Below are 22,547 nucleotides of genomic sequence, written 5' to 3'. Positions count from 1 at the left end.
GATATATGTATTAATCTTTACTTCAGATATGTAGTTCGCTACTATAGAAAATCATTGAGAATTGAAAAATTGAGCTACTGATATTGTCCTTGATGAAAAATGTTGCGTAATTCGAAAGTTTTGATATCTATCACTCACTGTATTCTCAGAAATAAATAAAAATAATGAATTCAATCGGCTTATTCTTTTTAGAATTACAGCTGAAAAAGTTCCTTATTCCTTGAAAATCTTATATTCATAGAATAAGACGAATTTTTCTGCGTTCAACCTTGAGTCGATTATTTCGTATTTACACTTCTTATTTACACTCTCCAAAAAAGAGATCTGGCAACTCAGCCTCGAATTCCTTCCGCGATTAAATTCATCGACTCACTCAATGCCACCTATTTCAATTTTGTTTTATAGATTTGTTTTTGCTCTTAGCACCGTGGACGAGAAGAATTTTTTTCGAGCGGTAAACATTCAACGTGAATTACTGCAAAACAAACCGTGAACCTATTTATATGAGGGAAATATTTCAATGTCAGCATAGTATACTCAGGATTTCGGGATTTTATATCGCTGTAAACTTTCACTAAATGCACGAAATATATCAATTCAACATATCTATAGTTAGCTTCAAAAGAGGTAAATTTTTCATTGAAGAGGATGACCGATCGGGAAGGCCAGTTTCTGTGTCAGTCCACGAAAATATCGATGCAGTTCATGACATGATTTTATCGGACCGTCGAATTGGGTTAAGACGGATGTTTGATGCACAGAATATTTCATACGAACGCGTTCATCATATAGTTCACGTCAATTTGGATATGAGAAAAATGGACCCCAAATGTTTGAATGTTGACCAAAAGAGTGCAAGGGTAGAAGCGTAGCGTTCGATCTGTGCTCGATTTGAAAACGATGTAGACGTCTTAAACCGAATTGTTACTATGGATGAGACTTTGTTAACTTTCTACGATCCAGAAACAAAGCAACAATCGATGGAATGGCGACACTCTGGTTCTCCAAGACCTAAGAAGTTTCGTGTCCAAAAATCTGCTGGAAAAGTTCTTGCTTCAGTTTTTTGGATTACCATGGAGTAATAATGATTGTTTTTTTGTACAAGGGAAGAACAATAACCGAAGATTACTATTCGACATTACTGACCACTCTACAGGAAAAAATTGAAGAGAAAAGACGCGGAAAGGTATCCAAAGGTGTTTTGTTTTTGCAGAACAACGCCCCTGCACACAAATCTCATGTTGCCATGCAAAAAATTCGTGATTCAGGGTTTGAATTACTAGACGACTATCATCTCTATCCTCAACTGAAAAAGGCTTGAAAAGTCGTAAATTTTCTTCCAACGAGGGGTAATGAAAGCTGTGGAGGTCTGGTTTGCAGAGCAAGAAGAAACATTTTTTTTTTTTTTTGAAAGGTCTAGAGACGTTGCAGGTTCGCTGTAATAAATGTATCCAATTAAGAGGAGAATATATTGAGGAATAAAATATTTTTACATTGAAATTTTGCTTGGTTCTATAGTAGGCTAAGAATTTTTCAATATATCCTCGTAAACTTCAAATGAAAAGCCCACATTTTTTTCTGACAAGAAATCTCCCCTTAAATTTGTTCACAGTTATTCATTTACACCCTGTAAAACTTCTGCCTGAGATAAATATTTATTGGAAGGCTATCATTTATGGGTATTCCTCTCCCTCTATGAAAAACGAGAAAAAATGAGTACCTAGTATCTGTTATGGGTTCACTAATAAATCTCCTCGTTCCTATTAAATCGTTTTTTTTTTCAGTGGTAGAAGGCTGGTAGAATATTCCCCAAGCTTCCAATTTAAATCCAACCATAATCATACAATATGTTTTCTAGGTATCACTTGACAAAATGTGGTGACAGAAGTTATGACCGTCATCGTACTGTTTAACGGATAAGAATTTAGTTCCATTAAAAGTGGAGTTTGATAACATTGAACTGATTAATGTTTTTTCAATCATCGAAACACGATAGGGTTGGGACATTAAGATAAAATTGACGAGAAAAATCAGTGCTGATATGGGTGTAAAGGTATAGCTTGAATGTGTAACAAAATTTTGTTTATCGTTCTTATCGTGGAAATATTATGAGGTGCGTGTTTTTGGGTATTGTTCGCTGATTATCGTATTTGCAATTATACAATTCATGAATCTTTCGATTGCAAAACAAGAGGAATTCGTTTTAAGCCCTTGCCTTCTGTTACAACAACAAAAAATTGGTGTTTTAGAAGTTGTGAAGAATTTTATTTTACATTTTTATCAAGAATATCAGCTTCTTCATCACTATTAACCATATTACTGTATTCTAGAGATCAAACGGATCATATGCATCAACAAACCAATTTCCTTTTCTGTGATCGCGTAAGAATAATCAATTACAGTTACTCAATCCAGCATAATTCACATCGAGGCATACTCGAATCCATTCTACATTCATAACTTCTTATCTGCTATGATTTAAAATTCTGAAATTTTTCGAAGCATGAGGTAAACAATAACATGGCCAATCTTGACCTCAAGAGATCAACCAGTTCTCAATTCAGATTCGATAAATAGTAAACTCAGTTCATCATGATGTTTAAACCACGCTTTTCGTTGAGATTCCTTCTGATCTGTGCGACAATCTTTTCTAACTCACTTTCGGGAGATGCCTTTAGACAGAAGACGGTGTTTCAGAGGATATCGACAGAGGAAAAGTTCTCCACGTTCAATTCTTTATTGCAGAACAGTTCGCTGGTCAGAAGGGCCATCATTTACTGGAACACGACGGTTTTTGTGCCGACGAATGAGGCTTTTGCGAAGTTTAAAGGTGCCTTGTATAACGACATAGTGTACTATCACGTTTCTAATGAGTTGAAGAGTTTGAGGATGATTTTCGAGTCGAACAACATTCAGACTTTGGCTGATGGTTATCCACCCCTGTGGGTGTCAAGGATCGACAGTGATATATTCATCAACAACGCAAAGATTGATGCTGAGCAATCGGATTATTATTCAAGAGCCTCAGGAGGTTTCTATAATTATAATCAGGTTCGTAATCAGTCCTTGATGTTAGGTAATCAATAGTTTCACAGTTATAGAATTCATTTTGATCTAGGTATATCAAAAACTCTTTTTTTTTCGTAAAAAAATTATCTACAGCTGGTACTTGATGGGATGCTGATGCAAATCCTCCTCAAACGGCAGCCCTTGCTTTGGTTTTATTGGCTGTTGAATATGGCTGTCCCCTTCTGGGTCGATAGTCCTCATGTGCAAAAAAAATTGATGCACAGCTGAATCTTTCTATGAGAATTATAACTGGAACTAAACTGCTCCACAACCACAAGAGTTAGCGATATCGTATTCAATCGTTTTTAAAAGTATGTAATCTTCGAGAAAACCGCTGTAAAATCATTAAAAACTCAATAACAACTTGAATCGATCCAATAAAAATCAGTATGAGACATTTCGTCAATCTGGTCGCCTTTTTTCTGAAGTTTGGTTCTTTGCATATGCTTCATGAATGTTCTATTTTGAAATGAAGTCAGTTTATCAACGGCTTCGATTTGAAACGAGTTTTCTGAAAATGCCAAGACGTAAATTAACAAACGCTGAGACTAATAGGGCTATCGGAATGCTACAGGGTGGCCTAACTCAGGTTGTAGTAGCGGAAAGGCTCCAAGTCGGCCAAAGTGTGATATCTCGAATTTGGAATAGGTTCAGGGAGACAGGTTCCGTGTTGGAAAGATCAAGGCTTGGTGGGCGACGAAAAACAACACCTGCTCAGGATTGTTTCATCACCGTTTCGGCGAGAAGAAACCCTACATCTACGTGTAGAATGCTACGGAATACCCTTCAAAATGCAGATGGGGTCCAAGTTTCCATCGAAACCATCAGGACGTTTGAGAGAGGTGAATCTAGGTTCTAGACGTCCATTAAGAGGAGTTCCATCAACACGTGACCATAAGCGTCAAAGACTGGAATGGGCAAGGCAACGTATAAATTGGAACGATCAATGGCGTAGTGTCCTTTTCACTGATGAATCCAGATATGGATGATTTTCAGATTCTCGAAGAATAAGGGCATATACAATCCCACGCATACCCCGTAATCGTCGCTATGTCCAAGAAGTTCATCCATTCCGAGGGGGTAGTGTTATGGTATGGGCCGGGATATCTTTCAACGGGCGCACAGATCTATACATTTGTCCTGGGAATATGACCGCCTTACACTATAGGGAGCATATCATTGACAATGTTGTGCCAAATTTTCACGCTGCTATTGGTGAAACTTTTCAATTTCTAGAAGATAACGCTAGACCGCACCGTGCAGCCATAGTTGGGAATGCGCGAGGAGCTTGGTATTCCACATTTACCAATGCATGGGTTATGCTCCAAAGAAGATTAGATAATCATCAACCTACCCCAGAATCCTTAAATGATCTGAGAGAGCTTCTGCCCCGTTTATGGAACCCAGTTCCTCAAGAAATGTTCAACAACTTCGTGTGTAGTATGCAAAGAAGATGTCAAGCTGTTATTGATTAAAATCTTATTTTAACTAAATTCTTCTGCAATTTAAGTTAATATCCCTAACTCATGTGGAGCAGTTTATTAGATCTTCAACTATTGTTACCAGTTCTTTCAAACATTTGACCTCCCCATATTCGTAAACACACTACAGTTTTAAAATCTTGGGTTGAATTTCACTCATTTCCAATTCTGTCCTATATTCCAGAAAACACAATTTCAAGACTGTAAAAGCGTAAACCTTCATGGTCCAACTCTTTCCTTAATTCGAATGTAAGGGACAAGGTCATTTGGCAGTATTAAAGGAATAAGTGCACTATTTTTAACAAGAATTAGTTAGTGATCCCTTAAATAGAGTTCCTGGTTTTAATCTTCCAAGGAAAATATGGTGAATTCTGAACCGTATATATATATCAAACAGGTCGTGGAGGTCAAAATAGCATGCTTTCATATAGAACTCAGCGAAAGATATGTCAAAAACAGACAGCTCTTAATATGCCAGGTACCAAAATAGCTAGCTTTTCAAACAGAAGACCTTTGTTTGAAAATCGTTATGTTTACTGGAATGGTGGGCGATCATAAAAGATACTGGATAGATAATCATCAAGAATAACTTGATAATTACTGATTGAACATCATTAAATCAATCAGAATAATTTCAATATTTGCAAGCTAAGAATAGAATCGATTTGCAGTCATATATTTTCCCTGGGTTTTTCCTATTTAGTTCTGCTCTTACTGAATGATCAAAGGGCGTCCAAGAATTGCCTAGGTTCTAGGCAACAAGTTTTCCAAAACTCTTTTGACGTAGTTTGATGAATACAAGCATAAAGTATCAGTCTACTGTCGGAAATCCAGTAAGGTCGTAACCGTTAAGAAACAGCCAAATTGGCTCGAAATTCAAATCTCGAGATCTGACCACCCCAAAATGGGTCAATTTTTCTCTGCTCTACAGTTTATTCCCCTCAGATCAAAAAGTGTTTTTTTCCAGGCTCTTCACATCATCGACCAGGTACTAGAACCACCAAATAAGTACCTCGACAATCCCTCAGCTCTAGACATCATATCGAACTACACAAACAATAGATACCTCTCAACCAAAAAATACTTGGATAGGATAAAGAGCCTAAAACTCACCAAACTCTTCAAAAATAACACCGGTAGCACGTATTTTGTACCTGTAGATGCCGGTTTCGACGACTATCGCTACAGAATAACCGACAGGTATATTGTAGAAGGCCACATCATACCAAACCAAGTACTCTTCACCAGACCGACCATAAAAAACTTCTATTTCGAGACTAAGTCTAATGGTGAATATATTTACATACTGGTATCCTTCGTTTACAAGAACAAAGAACTGTACATAAGGAGTAATACGATTTTGGGAGATAGTAATCATCACAAGGGTGAACTTTGGTCCAAGGTCTTGAAAGGGAACATACCAGTAAAAAACGGAGTGGTACACTTGATCGAAAAACCTTTGGCCATCTTCGATCTCCAGTTGAACCCCTTCCCATTCCTTCCAATTCTAACAAAGCTGTCTGGGGATCCAGAACTCAACATCACTTTCCATTTGGGTGAAAAAACAGAGTTTAACGAATACCTCAGAATGAAGGCTAATAATTTATTGACCTTTTTCGTGCCTCGTGATAGGGCCTGGAATGGCGTCTTGAGTAACATAACTGATGTTGAGAGTCTTGGAAAACTCCTTGGAAGACACTTGATTATTTCCGATATGAGGTATACCTTGGAAAAACTTTGGTACCGAACTTTCAACAAAGTGGTTACAATGAATACAGTTAGTGGAGCTGTTGACATAGAAGTGTTGAAGGACAGTGATGGAAATTACAGTATATTGTACTACAACAAACGTATCAAAGTGCATAGACCGGATTATATTTGTACCAACGGTATCATACATATAATAGATGAACCGTTCATAGATATCAGGGAGAAGAATGCAGGAAAACTCAAAATGAATTTCTGGAAAACTGTGGAGGATTTCGTATTTTGATTGGGATAATATTGTAAATATCTAGAAATATGTACATAATGTGATTGTTGCTATTATTGACTTGTTTATTTTCGAATAATACACTTTTTTTAATAATTTCTTATATCTCCATCTCATCTCTCATAAGGGATTTTCTTCAAAAGATTATATTTTTATTTTTATGCTAGTAGTTATAGATTGTTTTCAAGAAAATATACTACACTCCGAACTCCAGCAGAACTGTTCTGTTTCTGCTGGACCAGTGCTCATTAAGAGCTTCCTAACCTAAAGTCGCAGTGACTTGTGAGGAAACAAGTTTAGAGGTGAAACATATTTTTGCAAAGATCCAGAAAATTTCAAATATCTTGATTTGGAAAGTATGTTTTGCAATTACCAAGTCCTGGAAGATTCAACCAGAACTCAGAAATACAGAGTTTCAGTATAAATAAGGAATTGAGTGATACTCACATCTTTAGGGCTCTGGGCTTGATACATGTAACAGTACAAAAGTTTCTCGTTGTCATCCTTCAGTATATAAAGAAAAGTAGCTGCATCAACATCTGCTTGCGAGAATCTTATCATCTGGCTGATCTTGTGCGAGAATTGCAGTTCAAAATCTTGATTGTAGGCTTGAAGGGTACCATATTCAACTCCAAGGCTGAGCTAAAAAAGAAAAGAACATTTTGATGACAAACTGAAGAGACTTGAGATTTTTAATTCGAATATTCAAATATTGCTGAATTATCACTTCATTCTAAATCATGTAATTAGTTCTATATAACTGCAAATAAAAAACAATAGAAAACAATAGTTTCTCATCAATGCATATATGTTCAACAGGTTCAGGTAAACATTCTCATTGTTGACTGAAAACTCAAAAAAGAGTTCCAAAATATACGTCAAGAAATTGAGATTATTAAAAGTACCTAGTATTTTTCTGGAGGATTGGTTCATAAGACTTCTCCAGCTTTTTAGGGACCCCAAGAATAGAAGGATTAAGATCATACTAGAGATTGAGAACATATCCCAGGTTACTAAGGAGAGGTCAATCTTCCTCTGACCTGAGAGGCTAATGAGTGAAAAGAAGAAGATAACCCAAAAAAGTATCTACCCATGAATTGAAATGTTCAATATTCAAGTTTACTAGGATCTAATAGCTCACTCAATAATGTTTCCAGTGATGATAAGAATCACGTTTCAATAGTACATACACCAAGAATTGGAGGGAAAAAACAGCCCTATTAGCAACAAGTTGTAGACATTCCATGTCTGTCTATGCATCACGCATGACACGAAATTTTCAAGTTTCTTGACAGCTATAATAGCAAATTGATGTTCAACCCCAACGGTTTTCAAGCCACGATTGTGAGAGAACTGGAGGTTAGAAATGGATATGAGTAATTCAGAATCGAAAACCAAAGGAAGCACCAATCTTGGAAGCCGTCTGGCCAGTTTCGCTTGCTCTTATGTGGATAAGAAAATACCGATATTGCACAAGAAGGACGTGATAGTTCTGAATTCCAATCATGTTCCCGAACTGAGGGAACTCATATCTCAAGAATGCACGCAGGTGTTCGGTGATGTAGATGTCTACGAAGTTATGTGAGTCGGTTGTTAAAACATCAACCCGATCTAAACTAATTTTGAAAATTTTCATTTTAGATACAACGCCTTTTTGTCCTTAGGTGTGTTGAACCCAGATGGCGAAATAGTAGGAGCTGTATGCTTCATGAACTATCCCAACATAAGTGCTGTTCCACGTTGGTGCTGGTTGCAGTGGATGCGCAACCTATTCGGATGCGAGAGCGTCTCGCAAAGAAACAGCATCTGGATCCAACTCCTGCTCTGGAAAGTTAAGTTCGCCACTGTTTTCCTGAAACCTATTCTTCAATATTTCTTCAGTAAACTTAAGTACAAGGAATACGTTATGTGTGCGATACCACCGGGAGTAAAATCCATTAATTTTCTAGGAGATTACGCTTCAAGGATTCTGCCGAAAGGTAAGGCTTGGTTGAGATGATAATTTAACGTATCCTTAGTATACAAAAGGAAGGTATTGATTATATTGTATCCCAGCTCCATCTGGCAGGTAACAAGGTCCATAACAATGCCCTATCTATATAATTGTCATCATACATCCGAGACAGAGATAGAGGGGTTAACTACCCATAGTATGGTTAGAAGGACACTCAGTTCTTGACACTAGCCTATGAGTTGAGCTGTTTATTTTTCCGATCAAAACATGCTGGCCTCATCTGCTGACTTTCCATGCAGAAAAGATATTTGTACAGACAGTGTCCAGTCAACATCTAAGCTCGTGGAAATTTCAACAGCTTTCTGGTGTAGGTAGGTGAAGGTATGGCCTGTGCAAGTCCAGGAGCATTTCTTCAGAGGATTATTTCATTATTTAACTCCCATCGTTCGACTTCTGCTTTACGTTGGCCTATCTCAAGCCCAAAGGGATCTAGCAGGTGTTAAACTTGATGCCCTTAGTCATCGACTCCTTTATTTCCCTGAATACTACAATACAGAACCGAGTGGACTGCATAAAGAGTTAATCAGGTACTAAAAATGTCGCATCTGCCTGTTTTCTCCAGGTTACGTCAACCCAACAACGTGCACCACTCTTGGTATCATGGCTAGGCAGTACTACATGACCAACTACAAGATTAGGAAAGCCGTCGAAGAAGACAACGACGACCTCATACCACTAATAGCAAGGTTCTCGCCTAGGCTTCACGAGATGTACGGTAACTACTACATAGCTGAGCTCCTGACGAGGTTCCCAGACTCGAGTAGAAGCATCATCGTGGCCGAATACGAGGGTTACGCCGTTGCCGTTATCATCATGAACGAAGTGGTCAACTACGAGATACTCAATGAGAACTTCGAATTGGTCTGCTTTCACGGTCTCAGGAAGCCACACGAAAAGGATTCGATTGGGAGCCCAGAGTGCAATGAGATCGAGGTCAAGGATGCAATGTGAGTCCCTCCATTGTTGAAGTTCAATTCAATTTTCTCACCAACGTCTCTCTTCAGCGATCAGAGGCTCGCTGCTCTTCCAAGATTGCGACCAACCACTCAACTGCCTTCCATAACCACCGTGGACGAGGAAGAAAAGGCCATAGACGAGAACTGGCAGCTGAGTGATTCGGCCTATAATCTGTTATCCTTCATTGCTGTGGAAGAGAGCGATTTTAACGCCGATGCTAGCTTCGATTTTGCAGCTGTACCCCCGGTGCCCGAGGAGACTGAGGAAGAGGTCTGTTCGATGGTATCGACGGCCTTGAATTTCGACGACTACGATAGTCATTTGTTCATGGAATCGATAAAGGATAGTAGGAGAACCACCCCAACGAGCGCCCAGTTGGGAACGCAGATATTTCGACCAAGTAAGGTTAAAACCACAGTCTAAATATATTTTTTCACCATGTCATGATCTCCTCAGTCGAGCTCCCTGCTGCAGACCCCATCCCCAAATTCTACGGGTCCAAGAACGCCTTCGTCCTGGAGGTGGTAGCGGCGAAAGAAGGCCACGAGGAAGCCTTGGAACTGCTGATCGAGGCGTCCTTCGAGAGCTTCCCCGAAAGGAACTACTGCTGCATCTGCATACCGACCACTCACCCCCCGGTCGGATTCCTGGAGAGGTTCGTCAGGGTTCCGCCCAGGGGCGATGGAAAGTTCCCGCACGAGCTGTTCTTGCTCCACAGGAACGCGGTTCAGCCGGACCTCGTGGTCAGGATGGCCATCAACGACGACAGGCCCTTCATTGCGGAGTTCCTGCATCAGATGCAGAACCTGGGTAACATCATGGACCAGGTTAAGTTCTCGCTGAGCACCGACCCCAAGTATGAGAACAGCAGCAACCTCTGCTTCTTGATGATAGCGTACAAACAGATTGTCGGCCTTGCTGGTGAGTCCAGAATATATGTTCTAATTGAATATTGTCATCGTCACTTCAATTTTCAGTTCTCAGCGAAAGTGTAGAGCTGGATTACATCATGTCCCACTACACCATGTACAAATGGGTGAACGAAAAACAACAAGAAAAGGGTAGCTACGCCGTTATCGAGAATCTAATCATCTACCCCGTATTCCAGAATTTCTCCACGTTTTTTCTGACCCAAATCCACACGTTGGCCGATTACTCTGTGATTTTCTATGTTATTACCCCGGAAGATATGTCGAAGGATAGACGGAGGCCTATTTGCAACGTGATACAGCAGTTCATACCTATCACGCCTAGAATGGTACAGGATTATTCGCCCAAGTATCTGAAAGGTTGTGAAGGTCCTGACGTTATCAGAGAGGTTATTTGAGTGTGTGGTTTATTCAACAGGAGACCTGATGCCAGCTGAACACATCACGAAACTTGATACGCCATTCTCCCTCTTCCTTTCCATGACAAGGCTGTCCAGCATATCGAGGATAGAGATAAACGCTAGGATTGTGGTTGTGGGTTCTGGCGATACAGCGTCTTCGTTCCTGGAAACATTGATCTGCACCTCGTCCCCAGATCTTTTGGTAAGTTCTCCAGAATTCCTCAGTATCAATCAGTACTCTTCGTTGAAGATTTCATATTATCCTTTCTCCTTCTTCTTCCCCTTTCCAAGTACGTTCTGCATCTTCTGTCTTCTGTCCATTATGGATTTGTCCCCTGTGACATCCAGTTTCAGTTTTCTGACAGACACCTCTTTGAAAGAAAGTGGACTGGGATGTCAATACAAACAGACAAGCGCAATTCATTTGAGTACCTGGACACTGTGGCTTAAGAGGCAAAGAAACATCTTGGACCTTCCACCAAATGTACCAAACTTTGCCTAGAATTCTCTAAGACCCACTTAAGACACCTCATTGCTGTTTATGAACCACTATAGACTCAAGGCATACGTAGATAAAATTGGTATCGTTCACAAAATCTTATGCAGACTTCGTCTAGAGGAAAATAAAACAATGAGTCAGATTTTATCAGTTTGGTGTACTCAAGCACCTCCCTAAAGCAGCTAACAGAGCATTCACCCTCCTGTGCATTAGAATTCCTCAGAATGACGGGTCTGGAGTGTGATTCATAGCACACAGAGCCTATTGGAGACCACAATAATCGTCGAGATCTCCTTCAACACTCAAAACATTCCTCAATCTGTAAGTCCTCAAGTTGAATTGGGTTTATTTCAGTCCACCATTTCAGGTCACCTTCACCAGCGTCGTTGTGGTATCTCCCCACGGTCTGGCCCACCAGAAAGAACCGAACAGGGCGAGAGATACTTTTTTCATACACAGGGGCCACTTCAACCACCGCTACATGCATCTGACATCTTTGAGGGCCCACCTCAATTTCACACCGAGCGTCATAACGGAGATAAGGAGGCAGGATAAGCAGGTGATCATGAACGATGGGACGTTTTTGCCGTATGACATTCTTGTGTTACTGGTCGGTGAACAGTACCAGGCACCCACCTTGACCAAAGGAGGCTACAGCGATATTCCGGCGAATGTCTTTATCGTCAACACTGACACGGATGCCACCTACGCCTTGAAGAAGCTAGCCGAGATTATGGTGAAGGACATCAATCCTGACGGTGAGAAAACTACCTTTCGATAGATAATGGTTGATCGACCAGATGGCTCAGTGAAAACTCAGATTGGCCATGGAATTTCTGTCCTAGGTAAGGTGATTGTGTATGGCCATGATTTGAGAAGTCATTGCGCCCTAGCAGCCCTCATCGAGTATGGCGTACCGAGAGATATGCTCGTCTTCGTGAATCCCATAAGCAGGACTTTCGATGTTGAGAATCTGATATCCTACGACAACCTGATTTATGACGATCCTGACATCGAGATTGCCATCGTGCGGATTTTGCAGAAAGAAGGTATAACGCTTTATCAGGTGAGTTGCCTTCAGTTTTCTGCGAGAGGCCAAGTAAAACCCTAAGAACTATAGTTTGGTACAGTCTTCTGTAGTGTTAGGGCTACTGGACCAGTTCTGAACCCGTCGCCTTTAACTCTGACTCATGCGCAATCGAATAAGAGCTTCTCTAGTTGGCTACATCGCTTCACAGGATCAAGACGACTGGACCTGCGCTAAATTGTTCCTATTTTACTTTGAATTCTTCAATCCAATCCAAAGTAAGCCTAGAAGCTCGTAGGTTATGGAATAAATTTATAAACTCTGTTTTACGAGGCTTGATTTCTGAAGCAGTGTATTTTTTGTTTATTTATATTCATATTGAACGTTTATTCTTGTTTATATTTATATATCCGATCCTTCTTGATGGCTTTGAGAGGAAATTCAAAGGTATGAAATATACTTGAAGATGTGCCTGGATAACAATGTTATGTTAAAATATTTCCCTGTATATGGCTTTTTTGGGTAGATATCCATGTTCTCTGAAATTTTAGGGATTTTTCAACGACTGGGACCTCAACGTGGAAACGAACTATGTGAAATTGGTGAAATTTGAGTGTTCTCAAAGAATGCTGACCTTACCATGCAAATGTATTTTCCTCTTCACCCAGAAATATATCAGCAGGAAGACTTTTCACGCGATAGTCGACTCAGGTCTCGTTTTCGATGGTAAGTCTGTACTATTCCAAATTTTGGCAATAGTATATTTGGTTTCACATTTTCTCTCCTCATTATATACCCAAAAACCATTTCCTTAAACGTGCTATTCAAACCATAAAACTCCCGAATGACAATCTCTCTTGATGGGGCTCGAAAGAAAGCTTGTTCTTCACGTTATGCTTGAATTCATTACTTTTCATTTCGAAGGAAGATTGGTCATCGACGCCAATTTCCGTACGAATGACCCCAACATCTACGCCGCTGGACCGGTGACGAAATACTCTAGAAAGTACCACGCGGATCACCTATCTCACCTTTATTATAATTCTGAAGAAGTTGGGGAAAAGATCGGATTGCACATCAGGAACATGTTGATACCGGAAGAATACAAGCCAAGAAGGTAATTCAAGCCCATATCGTGAATCGTATATTATATTTTTGGTCTAGTCGTTCGTTGAATTGATATTTTACTTCAGACAAGAGAAGCCAGACAGATTTCCGATAAAAACTAAGAAAGAAAAGGAGTCTTTGCCGACGTTTACCAAACCAATAGTGAAGGTGTGCACAGTAGTTGGTAGGTTGAATTACTGTCATATAACCAAACCTGGCAAGCAGATACCGGCTGAGCTAGAAGTTACCAGAGCTGATTTCGTAAGTTCAACTAAAAAAAATACGCGTTTACTTTTCTGTTCTGAATCCTCTTTAATTTCTCAAAGTTTCAGTCCCCAAGGATAAGGTCTTCTTTTCCTACTCTTTCTCCTCTTGGTATATTCTCAAAAGGGTTACAGAACAAAGGTGGCACGACATAGCTCTGAACATTTTAGAAAAGCTGATCTTCAAGCCCAAACCACTCTTGAATTAAAAGAAAATTACTCGAATCGATCAATAAAGATCACATTTGCATCTACAGATGCCAGCAAAAATCCATTTAACATCATTTTCTGCTATTTGGTTGAAAAAACTCATTCTTATCAGCAGAGTGATGTATTGATAACGTTGAAACCTACAAAAAAGCACCGGTATAGTCCACATCATATAACTTGATAAACCATTTATTGAGTTCCCTAAATCCAATGTCTTACAAGACCTTGAGGTCATCAGAGATCTCATTCCTCTATACCTAATCTCATCCTCAGAATATGTAGGAAAGGTACAGGTATGAGAGAATTGCAAATCAGAGAGCTTGGTCCTTTCTAAACAAGTTCATCTCATCAGCGAACCTACCAGTGTTGTTGAACACGATGCTATCTAGAAGGAAAGAATGGAAAAGGGATTACACTACCCAAACTTTTAAAGGTAGGTAATACCATTAGATGATATTATCATCCATCCATTCTGATAGTCAAGCTGCTATTGAAGCACTGAACTCCATGTCATCGACTCAAAGCTGATATGGGAGTGACGAGAGAAACTCAATGAAATAGGCAAGAACAACAGACACTTTAGTCTGGTTTCCAGGTCACTCTGGAATTAAAGGAATCGAAGAAGCCACCACCCTCTCCAGAAAGAGAGCACACACACCACTTACTGGCTCAGAGCGTTTCTGTGGTATGGGAAAATACACCTATAAGAAAGAGTTCTTGGAAAGGAAGAAATCTTCCAGGAATGGACCATTCCAAAAAGTTCCTTCGGGATTTTGAAACTGCAAGATCCAAGAAGTATTTGAATCTCAGTAAATTTCCTCACTGGCTTCCTCACAGTCGTCTTGGAAGGTTGATGAAAATGGGCGAGTCTAGTTTCTGTGGGGAAGAGGAGGAAATTCCTGTTCACCTGGTTACAGAATTCCTCACCATTGCAAGCCTACGCAAGGAATAATAAAAATTATAGGAGGGGGGAGGAAGCCCTCTCAGATACTGAAGTTCATTGGAACTCCAGAGCTGGAGAGCGAATTGTAGATGGTGCAGTTGTGAGAACAGCTCTGAGAGGGATCACAATATACCTCAAAGTCACAGTGAAATTCAACCCCTCACAGAACTCTTCTCAAAATAATTGGAATCGCATTTATTCTTTCCTCTTGGATGCTCATCTTATATTGTCGGCATCTTAAAATCAAACACACAACAGTCTCAATTCAATTCAAATTTGCAATCAGAAAGGGATAGTGTAACAAATAGCTCATCAGAGTGAATCTTGAAGAGAACCCAAGAAGCTTTGGGACAGAATTTCTTTTGGAAACCTCAGAAGATCTCCCTGGGCGATAGCACACAATCCAGCATAATTTAGACCAAACCATCCGGGAAGGAAAGAAGTTATACAGCAAATTAGCTGAAGATTCAAGCTTCAGGGCATTAGTGCCCTGAGTAGCCTTAACTATTGAGAATCCGCAGTTGATTTCAATAAAAAAGCTTGCAATTCGAATGATATAGGCATCAAGTCTCGAATTCAGGCCTTGAGAAATTCATATCCGGAGCAATTTTTGAATCTTTAATTCTAATATGCTATCCGAGCCCTCCTTGTCGAGGGCTTCAAAACAACACCATGGTCGCCTCAGCTACAGTAAAAGGCAGGCATTATGCCATTGATTTCCTCATTTCACATTCCCGCAAAAGTCCCTCAAACGCGTTTACTTCAAACCTTTCACTCTAAAAAGGATTTTCACTGGCAGAACTCCCAATACTTTTCCCAAAAATTTCATCCATAAAGAATCCCTTATACTTAAGATATTATGATCGCTTCCACATATTTCTTCTACACTGGTGCTTTGCTACATGCTTTCAGCCATGTTATCACGTTTCTACTCCAACTACTGGCGGATGCTCAAACAATGAGTTTCTTTCGAATCTTTCAACTTTTCAGGCGACAATTTCCCAACAACCTTAGCAAATCATCACCGTTAAACCATGTTTCTCGATCTGCAGGGTCAACTCTACGTGACCGGTGACCTGGACAACCTCAACAGGCAAGGTTACTTCAGGATCCACATAAACGAATTCAAAACGGTCGAGACGATCACTTGTCTCACGAAAGACGTATGTATGGCGGCGTTCACTTCGAACGACAGGTGTTCTTCAACGCTGTAACTTTCAGGAGATTTACGTCAACAGTCTGCTGCAAATTTGGGGCAAACACGTGAGGATGCTGAACAATCTGCAGCTGAGGTTCGAGCTGATGATGGTTCCGGATCTGTTGGAGTTCTTCAAGGAGCCTTGGACGTGCGCCATTTACTACGATCGGTTCAAGGAGGTCAGGGAGAAGATCTACGAGATCATCTTGGAGACAGAGGTGAATGCATACTGAATCACTTATGGTAAGATGGGTAAACGATGGTTTTTTGGTTACAAGATATCCATCCAGGTTAGGTGGAACTTATACATTATGCAAACGACTGATTATTGTCGTAAAAAATTCTGTTTGAGCTGTCTAGAGCGAGAAGAATCAGCGAGTTCAATGGAGATTGAATGGTAAGTGGGGAAAAGGTGACTTGTCTTTCTGAGAAACTGCCGGTAGGAAAAGTGGAACATTGAGAATGTAATGTGGTAAGAACTCTTCAGCATTATTGGTGAAAGACAAAGCTATAACAGCAAGGAAAACAGAATGATATATGAATTACAGAGAGTAAACATCGTTGTCTTCTACTTTTGGCTCTGATGGAACAGACCACTTTCACAAGAGCTCTTAGAGAAGGCTGGCCAACATCTTTTTGCTTGTGAGAGACTTTGTGCGTTTCCTCAAAGGGTTATATTGATGCAAAACTCCCACTGCTGTATTGCTATCGTACAGTGTCTTTTATTTCAAGTCTGGATCCAGGCTTAACAGTTGTTCAATTTCATAACCTTTTCACAAGTGGTCCAGCCTTGGCCTGGCTATCTGGTGTCCCCTTCGAGGTTCTTTTACAAGCATTCTGAGGAACATGCTCAGAAAGAGAGGGTTTTTCTGGCTGCAGAATAGAAGGTTGGTTAACTTAAGGGCTTACTTTGTGATTCCAGAACCTATACACCGGGAAACGAATCAATTTCATTATTCATCAATAAGAATTCAGATATCACCCACGTCTTCCAGTTTTCTAATTATGACCATTACGTACCATAGAAATACTAAAAAATCAAAGATCCCAACTCTCGAAATTAATTGGACGCTATCTAATGAATATTTGAACGTTTTGTAAAATAAAAGTACTCAACATATTTTCTCGTATAATGCGCCGTTTTTGAGTAATTTGATGTTCAAAAATTGAAAAGTATCTGTGAAATTTGAAAAATTGGGTACTATGACTGAATACAACTATGTTTAAAAGATCCACAGATGTGTAGAGTCACAGATTTAGCTAGTTATTCTAAAGGTAATTTTGTTTTTCCATGGGTGGCACAACAAAATGTCTATATCTTTTTATCAGGGCACAAGCGGAAAAAATGGTGTAAGAAAAAAGTGTTCCTTTTGACCTCAAGAAACTACTGTTAAAATATTTGTACGAGTCAAAGACTCACCCTGTATATTTTGATATCTGTTTTCTGACTACACGATTTTGAATCATTCATATTTCTCAGCCTGAGAAACTACTATACTTAAAATTATACTAACTAACACTGATTGACCTTACTCCTTCAATACAGAGTGGGCCATTGAAAACGAAACAGACGAGATGACGAGATTACAGACGAAATAAATTTTTTCGATAGAAATGCTCGGACAGGTCGATTTCTGTTTCGAGGGGGACAACTTAATATGTAGGTTACGGACGCATAGCGCTTCAACCCTTGCTACTACAACCCTCACCCCCAATTTTTGAATAGGGAAGATGAGGTGAGTGATACCTCATTTGAAAGGTATTTTTATACTGATTTCAGCACAGTAATTGTTTTTTCATTTTATGCATTAGTTCTCGAAATATTCTTAACGAAGTATTTGAAAATGAAGTGGTGTTTTCATGGCACTAGTGTTTTTTTGTGAAGAATCGACATTTTGAGCTTCAAAACAACCATGACTTTGGCTTCCTTCCTCCAATCCACTGACATAGAAATCTTTAATCAAGATGTCGAACAAACATAGCGTATTGCGAAGGAGCTCAATCTTGCTGAAACTCAATCTAAATTATCTTCGATATAATTTGCAGTATTTCCAATAACATGCGGTAACACTTGATCGATAGAAATCTCCAAAAAGTCCAAATACGTACATATCTCTAATCAGATTACCAGGTAAGAAAATCAAATCATTAATGATGCCACAGAAATATTCCAGTCCCAATTCGTGAAACGATTTCCGACTTAATTATGAAGTGTTTTCTCAGTTAATCAACAAAATGAAAACATTATTGAAGCCAACTGAGAAAACACTTCATAATTAAGTCGGAAATCGTTTCACGAATTGGGACTGGAATATTTCTGTGGCATCATTAATGATTTGATTTTCTTACCTGGTAATCTGATTAGAGATATGTACGTATTTGCACTTTTTGGAGATTTCTGTCGATCAAGTGTTACCGCATGTTATTGGAAATACTGCAAGTTATATCGAAGATAATTTAGATTAAGTTTCAGCAAGATTGAGCTCCTTCACAATACGCTTTGTTTGTTCGACATCTTGATTGAAGATTTCTATGTCAGTGGATTGGAGGAAGGAAGCCACAGTCGTGGTTGTTTTGAAGCTCAAAATGTCGATTTTTCACAAAAAAAACACTACAAGTGCCATGAAAACACCACTTCATTTTCAAATACTCAGTTGAGAATATTTCGAGAACTAATGCATAAAATGAAAAAACAAAAACTGTGCTGAAATCAGTATAAAAATACCTTTCAAATGAGGTATCACTCACCCCATCTTTCCTATTCAAAAATTGGGGGTGAGGGTTGCAGTAGCAAGGGTTGAAGCGCTATGCGTCCGTAACCTACATCTTAAGTTGTCCCCCTCGAAACAGAAATCGACCTGTCCGAGCATTTCTATCGAAAAAATTTATTTCGTCTGTAATCTCGTCTGTTTCGTTTTCAATGGCCCACTCTGTATATCTTCCATTGTATTAAAAAACGAACCAGAAGTACGACAAAGTTGTATACGATCCCATATGTGTGAAACTTTCTTCATTTCTTATGAGCACTACATTATTAGAATCTCGACATTATTTCCAGATGGAAAATGGGAAATCTCTGGCCGAAACCGCCTATGGAAATCTCTTACAAAACAATTGGAAACATGTAAGTACACATTGACGAATTCTGGTGTATTTAACCTTCGAATTAATATTTTTCGTAAAAATTTCAATTGAATATTGATGAATGAGAGTTGCAATACGTGAAGAATGATGTCTAAGGGTGTTTTTTGTGTTTCTGCCGAAATAAGTGAAAACTAGCTATTTTCCAGCTAGTTTTGTAACCCATCAATCTAAAAGAAGAGGCAACATGCTATAAAATCTCGGGTACGGTAGATCAAGGGACTGTTATGCATTTTTCCTTAAAATGGGTAGAGATAGTCACAACAACTTCAGCAATACTTCATTTACACCCTGTACATTTCGATTTATTCATTCAACAATGATTTTATCTTGTCCATCGTTATAATCCATTTTTCAGCTAACTAGACAACAGAAGGAGGAACTTTTACGATTGTTCAATGAATCGACTCTTCGCGATAGAATAGAAGATCAAATTGTGGAATATGTGGGTGCGAACACAATAGAACTACCCATGTACGCCCATCCCAATCTGATCAGGAATATCCTGCACGATTACGAGAAAAGTCCGATGTTTACAGAGTGATCTTAGCAGATATGAGAACTACATTATATGTGCTTTTACTTGTACGAGTTTACGCTTAAACTAATGTGTGCTAATAAAAATTCAGCTTCGGATTTTCGATTTTTCAAATTCAAAAGTAAATTGAATAATTGATTGAAAAGTATTCGTTGTATATTAAAGATACATCAGAAATAAAAAACCGTCTTCAACCATTAAAATATTTGTAAGGGAAATAATCATTTGTGGTTGTATATCATTTTTAATTGCCAGCTATAGAATAAATTGCAGGTTCAGATGCGGCAATTCTAATCTGTTGACAACACATCGAATGAGATATATACTTATGAAAGAAGTCTCATGAGCACCTTTGGTGTGTCAAAGGTCAATGGCATAGATGTCAGTACAATTAGCTCTTCAATTAACATCCATTGTTAATTCAGAATTTAATGGTCTCCATTTTCTTTGGGACAAAGTTTTGACGTTATTTTTGCCGAGCAAAAAGGCACCGAATTTAATTGTTGAAAGTAAATAGTTGTCAGTCGATCAACATGCAAAGTTACTGCATCTTTTATGGTTCAAAACATATTCATGGACATAATTTCGATAGTCGGTGTATAAATAGTGCAATAAAGTCCAAAATTTCAATTCTAACTACATTATATTGAGAATCTATTCCGATTTTTTTCAATCTGTGGAAAGAAACATCATTGTGTGTTCACACTGGGGATATACGGGGTGTCTTAGTCAAAAAAGGGTGGGTATTTCATATCAATTTTAGCTTAGCTACAGCTCCCAAAGTATTTAGCACATATCACGAACTATGACTCTCAGAATGAAAATGGATTGTCATTTCTTTCGTTATTCAGATTTTATTTTCGATTTGAATCTTTTTTCTGCATTATTATCATTAATTAAGATTAGTAAGTATTTCAATTGTCACAACAATTTAAAAAGCATTTTAAAAATGGTAATTGCAACCAACCATCAATTTAGCTAATGAAGGGTGTCGATCAAACGTCTAAACGATGATTCTTATATTTTTTGACGCATCTTCTGTTGTGACAATGACTAGCACCACAAATCAATAACAACCTTTGTACATAATTCGTCGAAGCAAACAAAGTAATGAATACCTAGTTATCGGAAACAGTCTAGCCCAATTGTCAAACACTTCGCAGAAGATTGAAATTGTTATTAAATTAGTCATGAATTTAGAACCATGAATACTGATTACCTTATCTCAAAACTTAAAACAGAAATGAAATAGGTACCTGATGTGTCTATTCCTGTTCTGGTTCACGATTGAATTCCGATAATGGATAAAATCAGTTGAATTTCAGACTGGTCCATCCAACCTTGGTATCGTCGACACTTTTCAATATAACAGGATTCTGCTTGCAATAAAAAAAAAAATGTGGACTATCTGGATAATATGATTATTTATGCAAATTAACACGCTGAGAAGTTGAAACGGTGAACTGGTATGACAGTTTCCAAGAACTATGATCTTGTAGAGTTAGGTACATTCGTTTAAACAAAAAACAACATTTTTTCAATTTCAAAGCACATTTGGAAAATTTGCGTCTGAAGATGGACTGAAAACTAGGAATAATATCCTGTATGAACTAGCTGGTGCTTCATGGGGTCCTGATGCATTTACTCTTCGAGCAGCAGCACTAGCTTTGGTTTGTTCGGCTGCTGAATATTGTTTGGGTTAAAAATGCTCATGTGCAAAAAATTGATGCACAATAACTAACCCATGCCTGAGAATTATAAGTGCTAATTATTCATTTATTCAACTTATCAATGGTTACTTAATCCTTTTAAACATTGTACATCTTCATATTCGCATAAAGACAGCAGTTTTGAATTCTTGAAATGAATTTCCCGATTAATTTCCAGAGTTTTTTTGGTGCAATCTAAAGGGATTTCGATGATAAATGATATTATAATTTTCATGTAGAAACCAACAAAATTTCGTGATTTTTACTAAAAAGCGATTATAATTAAAATTGCGAACAAACTCCCATTTTAAACTAGACTCGCTATTAATATTAAATAAGGATATTTTAGTGGACAAGCAAATACTTTAAAGTTGTATGTGCGAATACCTGAAACACAAGGAAAAAAATGAATATTGTTGTTTATGAAAAATGTTTTGCATTATAAGTATATTTTTCAAATTCTTTCTTTTTGATCCTTGTGTTTCAGATGGTGGTACAGAAAATCCGTACAAATTTTTAGGAAATAAAATTGAAATTGATACAAATGATATGACGACCGGAAACAATTCATTTCTCTCAAGTGAAATACGGGATATTTATTGACAGTGCTACTTTGAATATTTTCAGTAGGTACTTATTGCAGAACCGGTTCAGGATAGTCCTATGTTGGTATAATTGTGTTCCGTGAAAAATAATAAGCTATTCTTTTCAATGATAATAATATTTCCCATGAACATTAGTTATTGACGTTCTACTTTGACCTCTGCGGAGAACATACAGGAGTATTTCTAGCGTTTTATGTGTCGAAGAACTCTTTCAAATGTCCTTCGACAAGTCGTCACGCATTTAAATCATTTCCTGCTGATTCCATCGTGGATAAATCGCAGTGGAAAGGGTCTAGATCACATTTGAGACGATATCAAATCATCTATTGAAAAAATCATATCCCAAAAATGTTTTATTACGGAACAGGGTGTGAAAGTTTCCATATGGTACGCCACTGTGATTGTCCTTCCTCATTTTCCCATTCAGTTCGAGAGAAAAACATGGCGATTGGTTTATTTTCGA

The 22,547-nt window shown here is 38.5% G+C and overlaps 4 protein-coding genes across 5 annotated transcripts in view; 3 read left to right on the top strand and 1 right to left on the bottom strand.

Moving 5' to 3' along the window:
- The window catches only part of LOC123320844 (TBC1 domain family member 1), a 43,235-nt gene that overhangs the window by 17,496 nt on the left and 3,192 nt on the right, over nucleotides 1-22,547 (bottom strand). The window contains exon 2 of the mRNA XM_044908297.1: nucleotides 6,991-7,185. Within this exon, the coding sequence (XP_044764232.1) occupies nucleotides 6,991-7,185 (195 nt within the window). The remainder of the gene's footprint in view (nucleotides 1-6,990; nucleotides 7,186-22,547) is intronic.
- On the top strand, nucleotides 2,554-6,639 carry LOC123320846 (fasciclin-1-like). Its single transcript, XM_044908302.1, has 2 exons — nucleotides 2,554-3,051; nucleotides 5,518-6,639. Exons 1-2 carry the CDS (start codon nucleotides 2,593-2,595, stop codon nucleotides 6,541-6,543), a joined length of 1,485 nt encoding a protein of 494 aa, XP_044764237.1. The 5' UTR covers nucleotides 2,554-2,592; the 3' UTR covers nucleotides 6,544-6,639.
- On the top strand, nucleotides 7,439-9,527 carry LOC123320847 (cilia- and flagella-associated protein 61-like). Its single transcript, XM_044908303.1, has 3 exons — nucleotides 7,439-8,124; nucleotides 8,185-8,522; nucleotides 9,120-9,527. The coding sequence occupies exons 1-3, from the start codon at nucleotides 7,910-7,912 to the stop codon at nucleotides 9,506-9,508; spliced, it is 942 nt and encodes a 313-aa protein (XP_044764238.1). The 5' UTR covers nucleotides 7,439-7,909; the 3' UTR covers nucleotides 9,509-9,527.
- On the top strand, nucleotides 9,568-19,871 carry LOC123320845 (cilia- and flagella-associated protein 61-like). Of its 2 annotated transcripts, XM_044908300.1 has the most exons (13): nucleotides 9,568-9,914; nucleotides 9,971-10,435; nucleotides 10,492-10,803; nucleotides 10,862-11,046; nucleotides 11,711-12,101; nucleotides 12,189-12,409; nucleotides 12,922-13,096; nucleotides 13,295-13,487; nucleotides 13,564-13,738; nucleotides 15,946-16,056; nucleotides 16,115-16,309; nucleotides 19,150-19,215; nucleotides 19,591-19,871. In XM_044908300.1, the coding sequence occupies exons 1-13, from the start codon at nucleotides 9,794-9,796 to the stop codon at nucleotides 19,774-19,776; spliced, it is 2,796 nt and encodes a 931-aa protein (XP_044764235.1). In that variant the 5' UTR covers nucleotides 9,568-9,793; the 3' UTR covers nucleotides 19,777-19,871. The 2 variants fall into 2 exon arrangements, with proteins under 2 accessions (XP_044764235.1, XP_044764236.1); XM_044908301.1 differs by lacking the exon at nucleotides 19,591-19,871 and having other exon boundaries at nucleotides 16,115-16,334.

Source organism: Coccinella septempunctata, chromosome 9 (genome assembly GCF_907165205.1).
Source record: "Coccinella septempunctata chromosome 9, icCocSept1.1, whole genome shotgun sequence".
Lineage (NCBI taxonomy): Eukaryota > Metazoa > Arthropoda > Insecta > Coleoptera > Coccinellidae > Coccinella > Coccinella septempunctata.
Note: the sequence above shows the minus strand (reverse complement) of the source record. Positions and strands in the feature narration are given on the sequence as shown.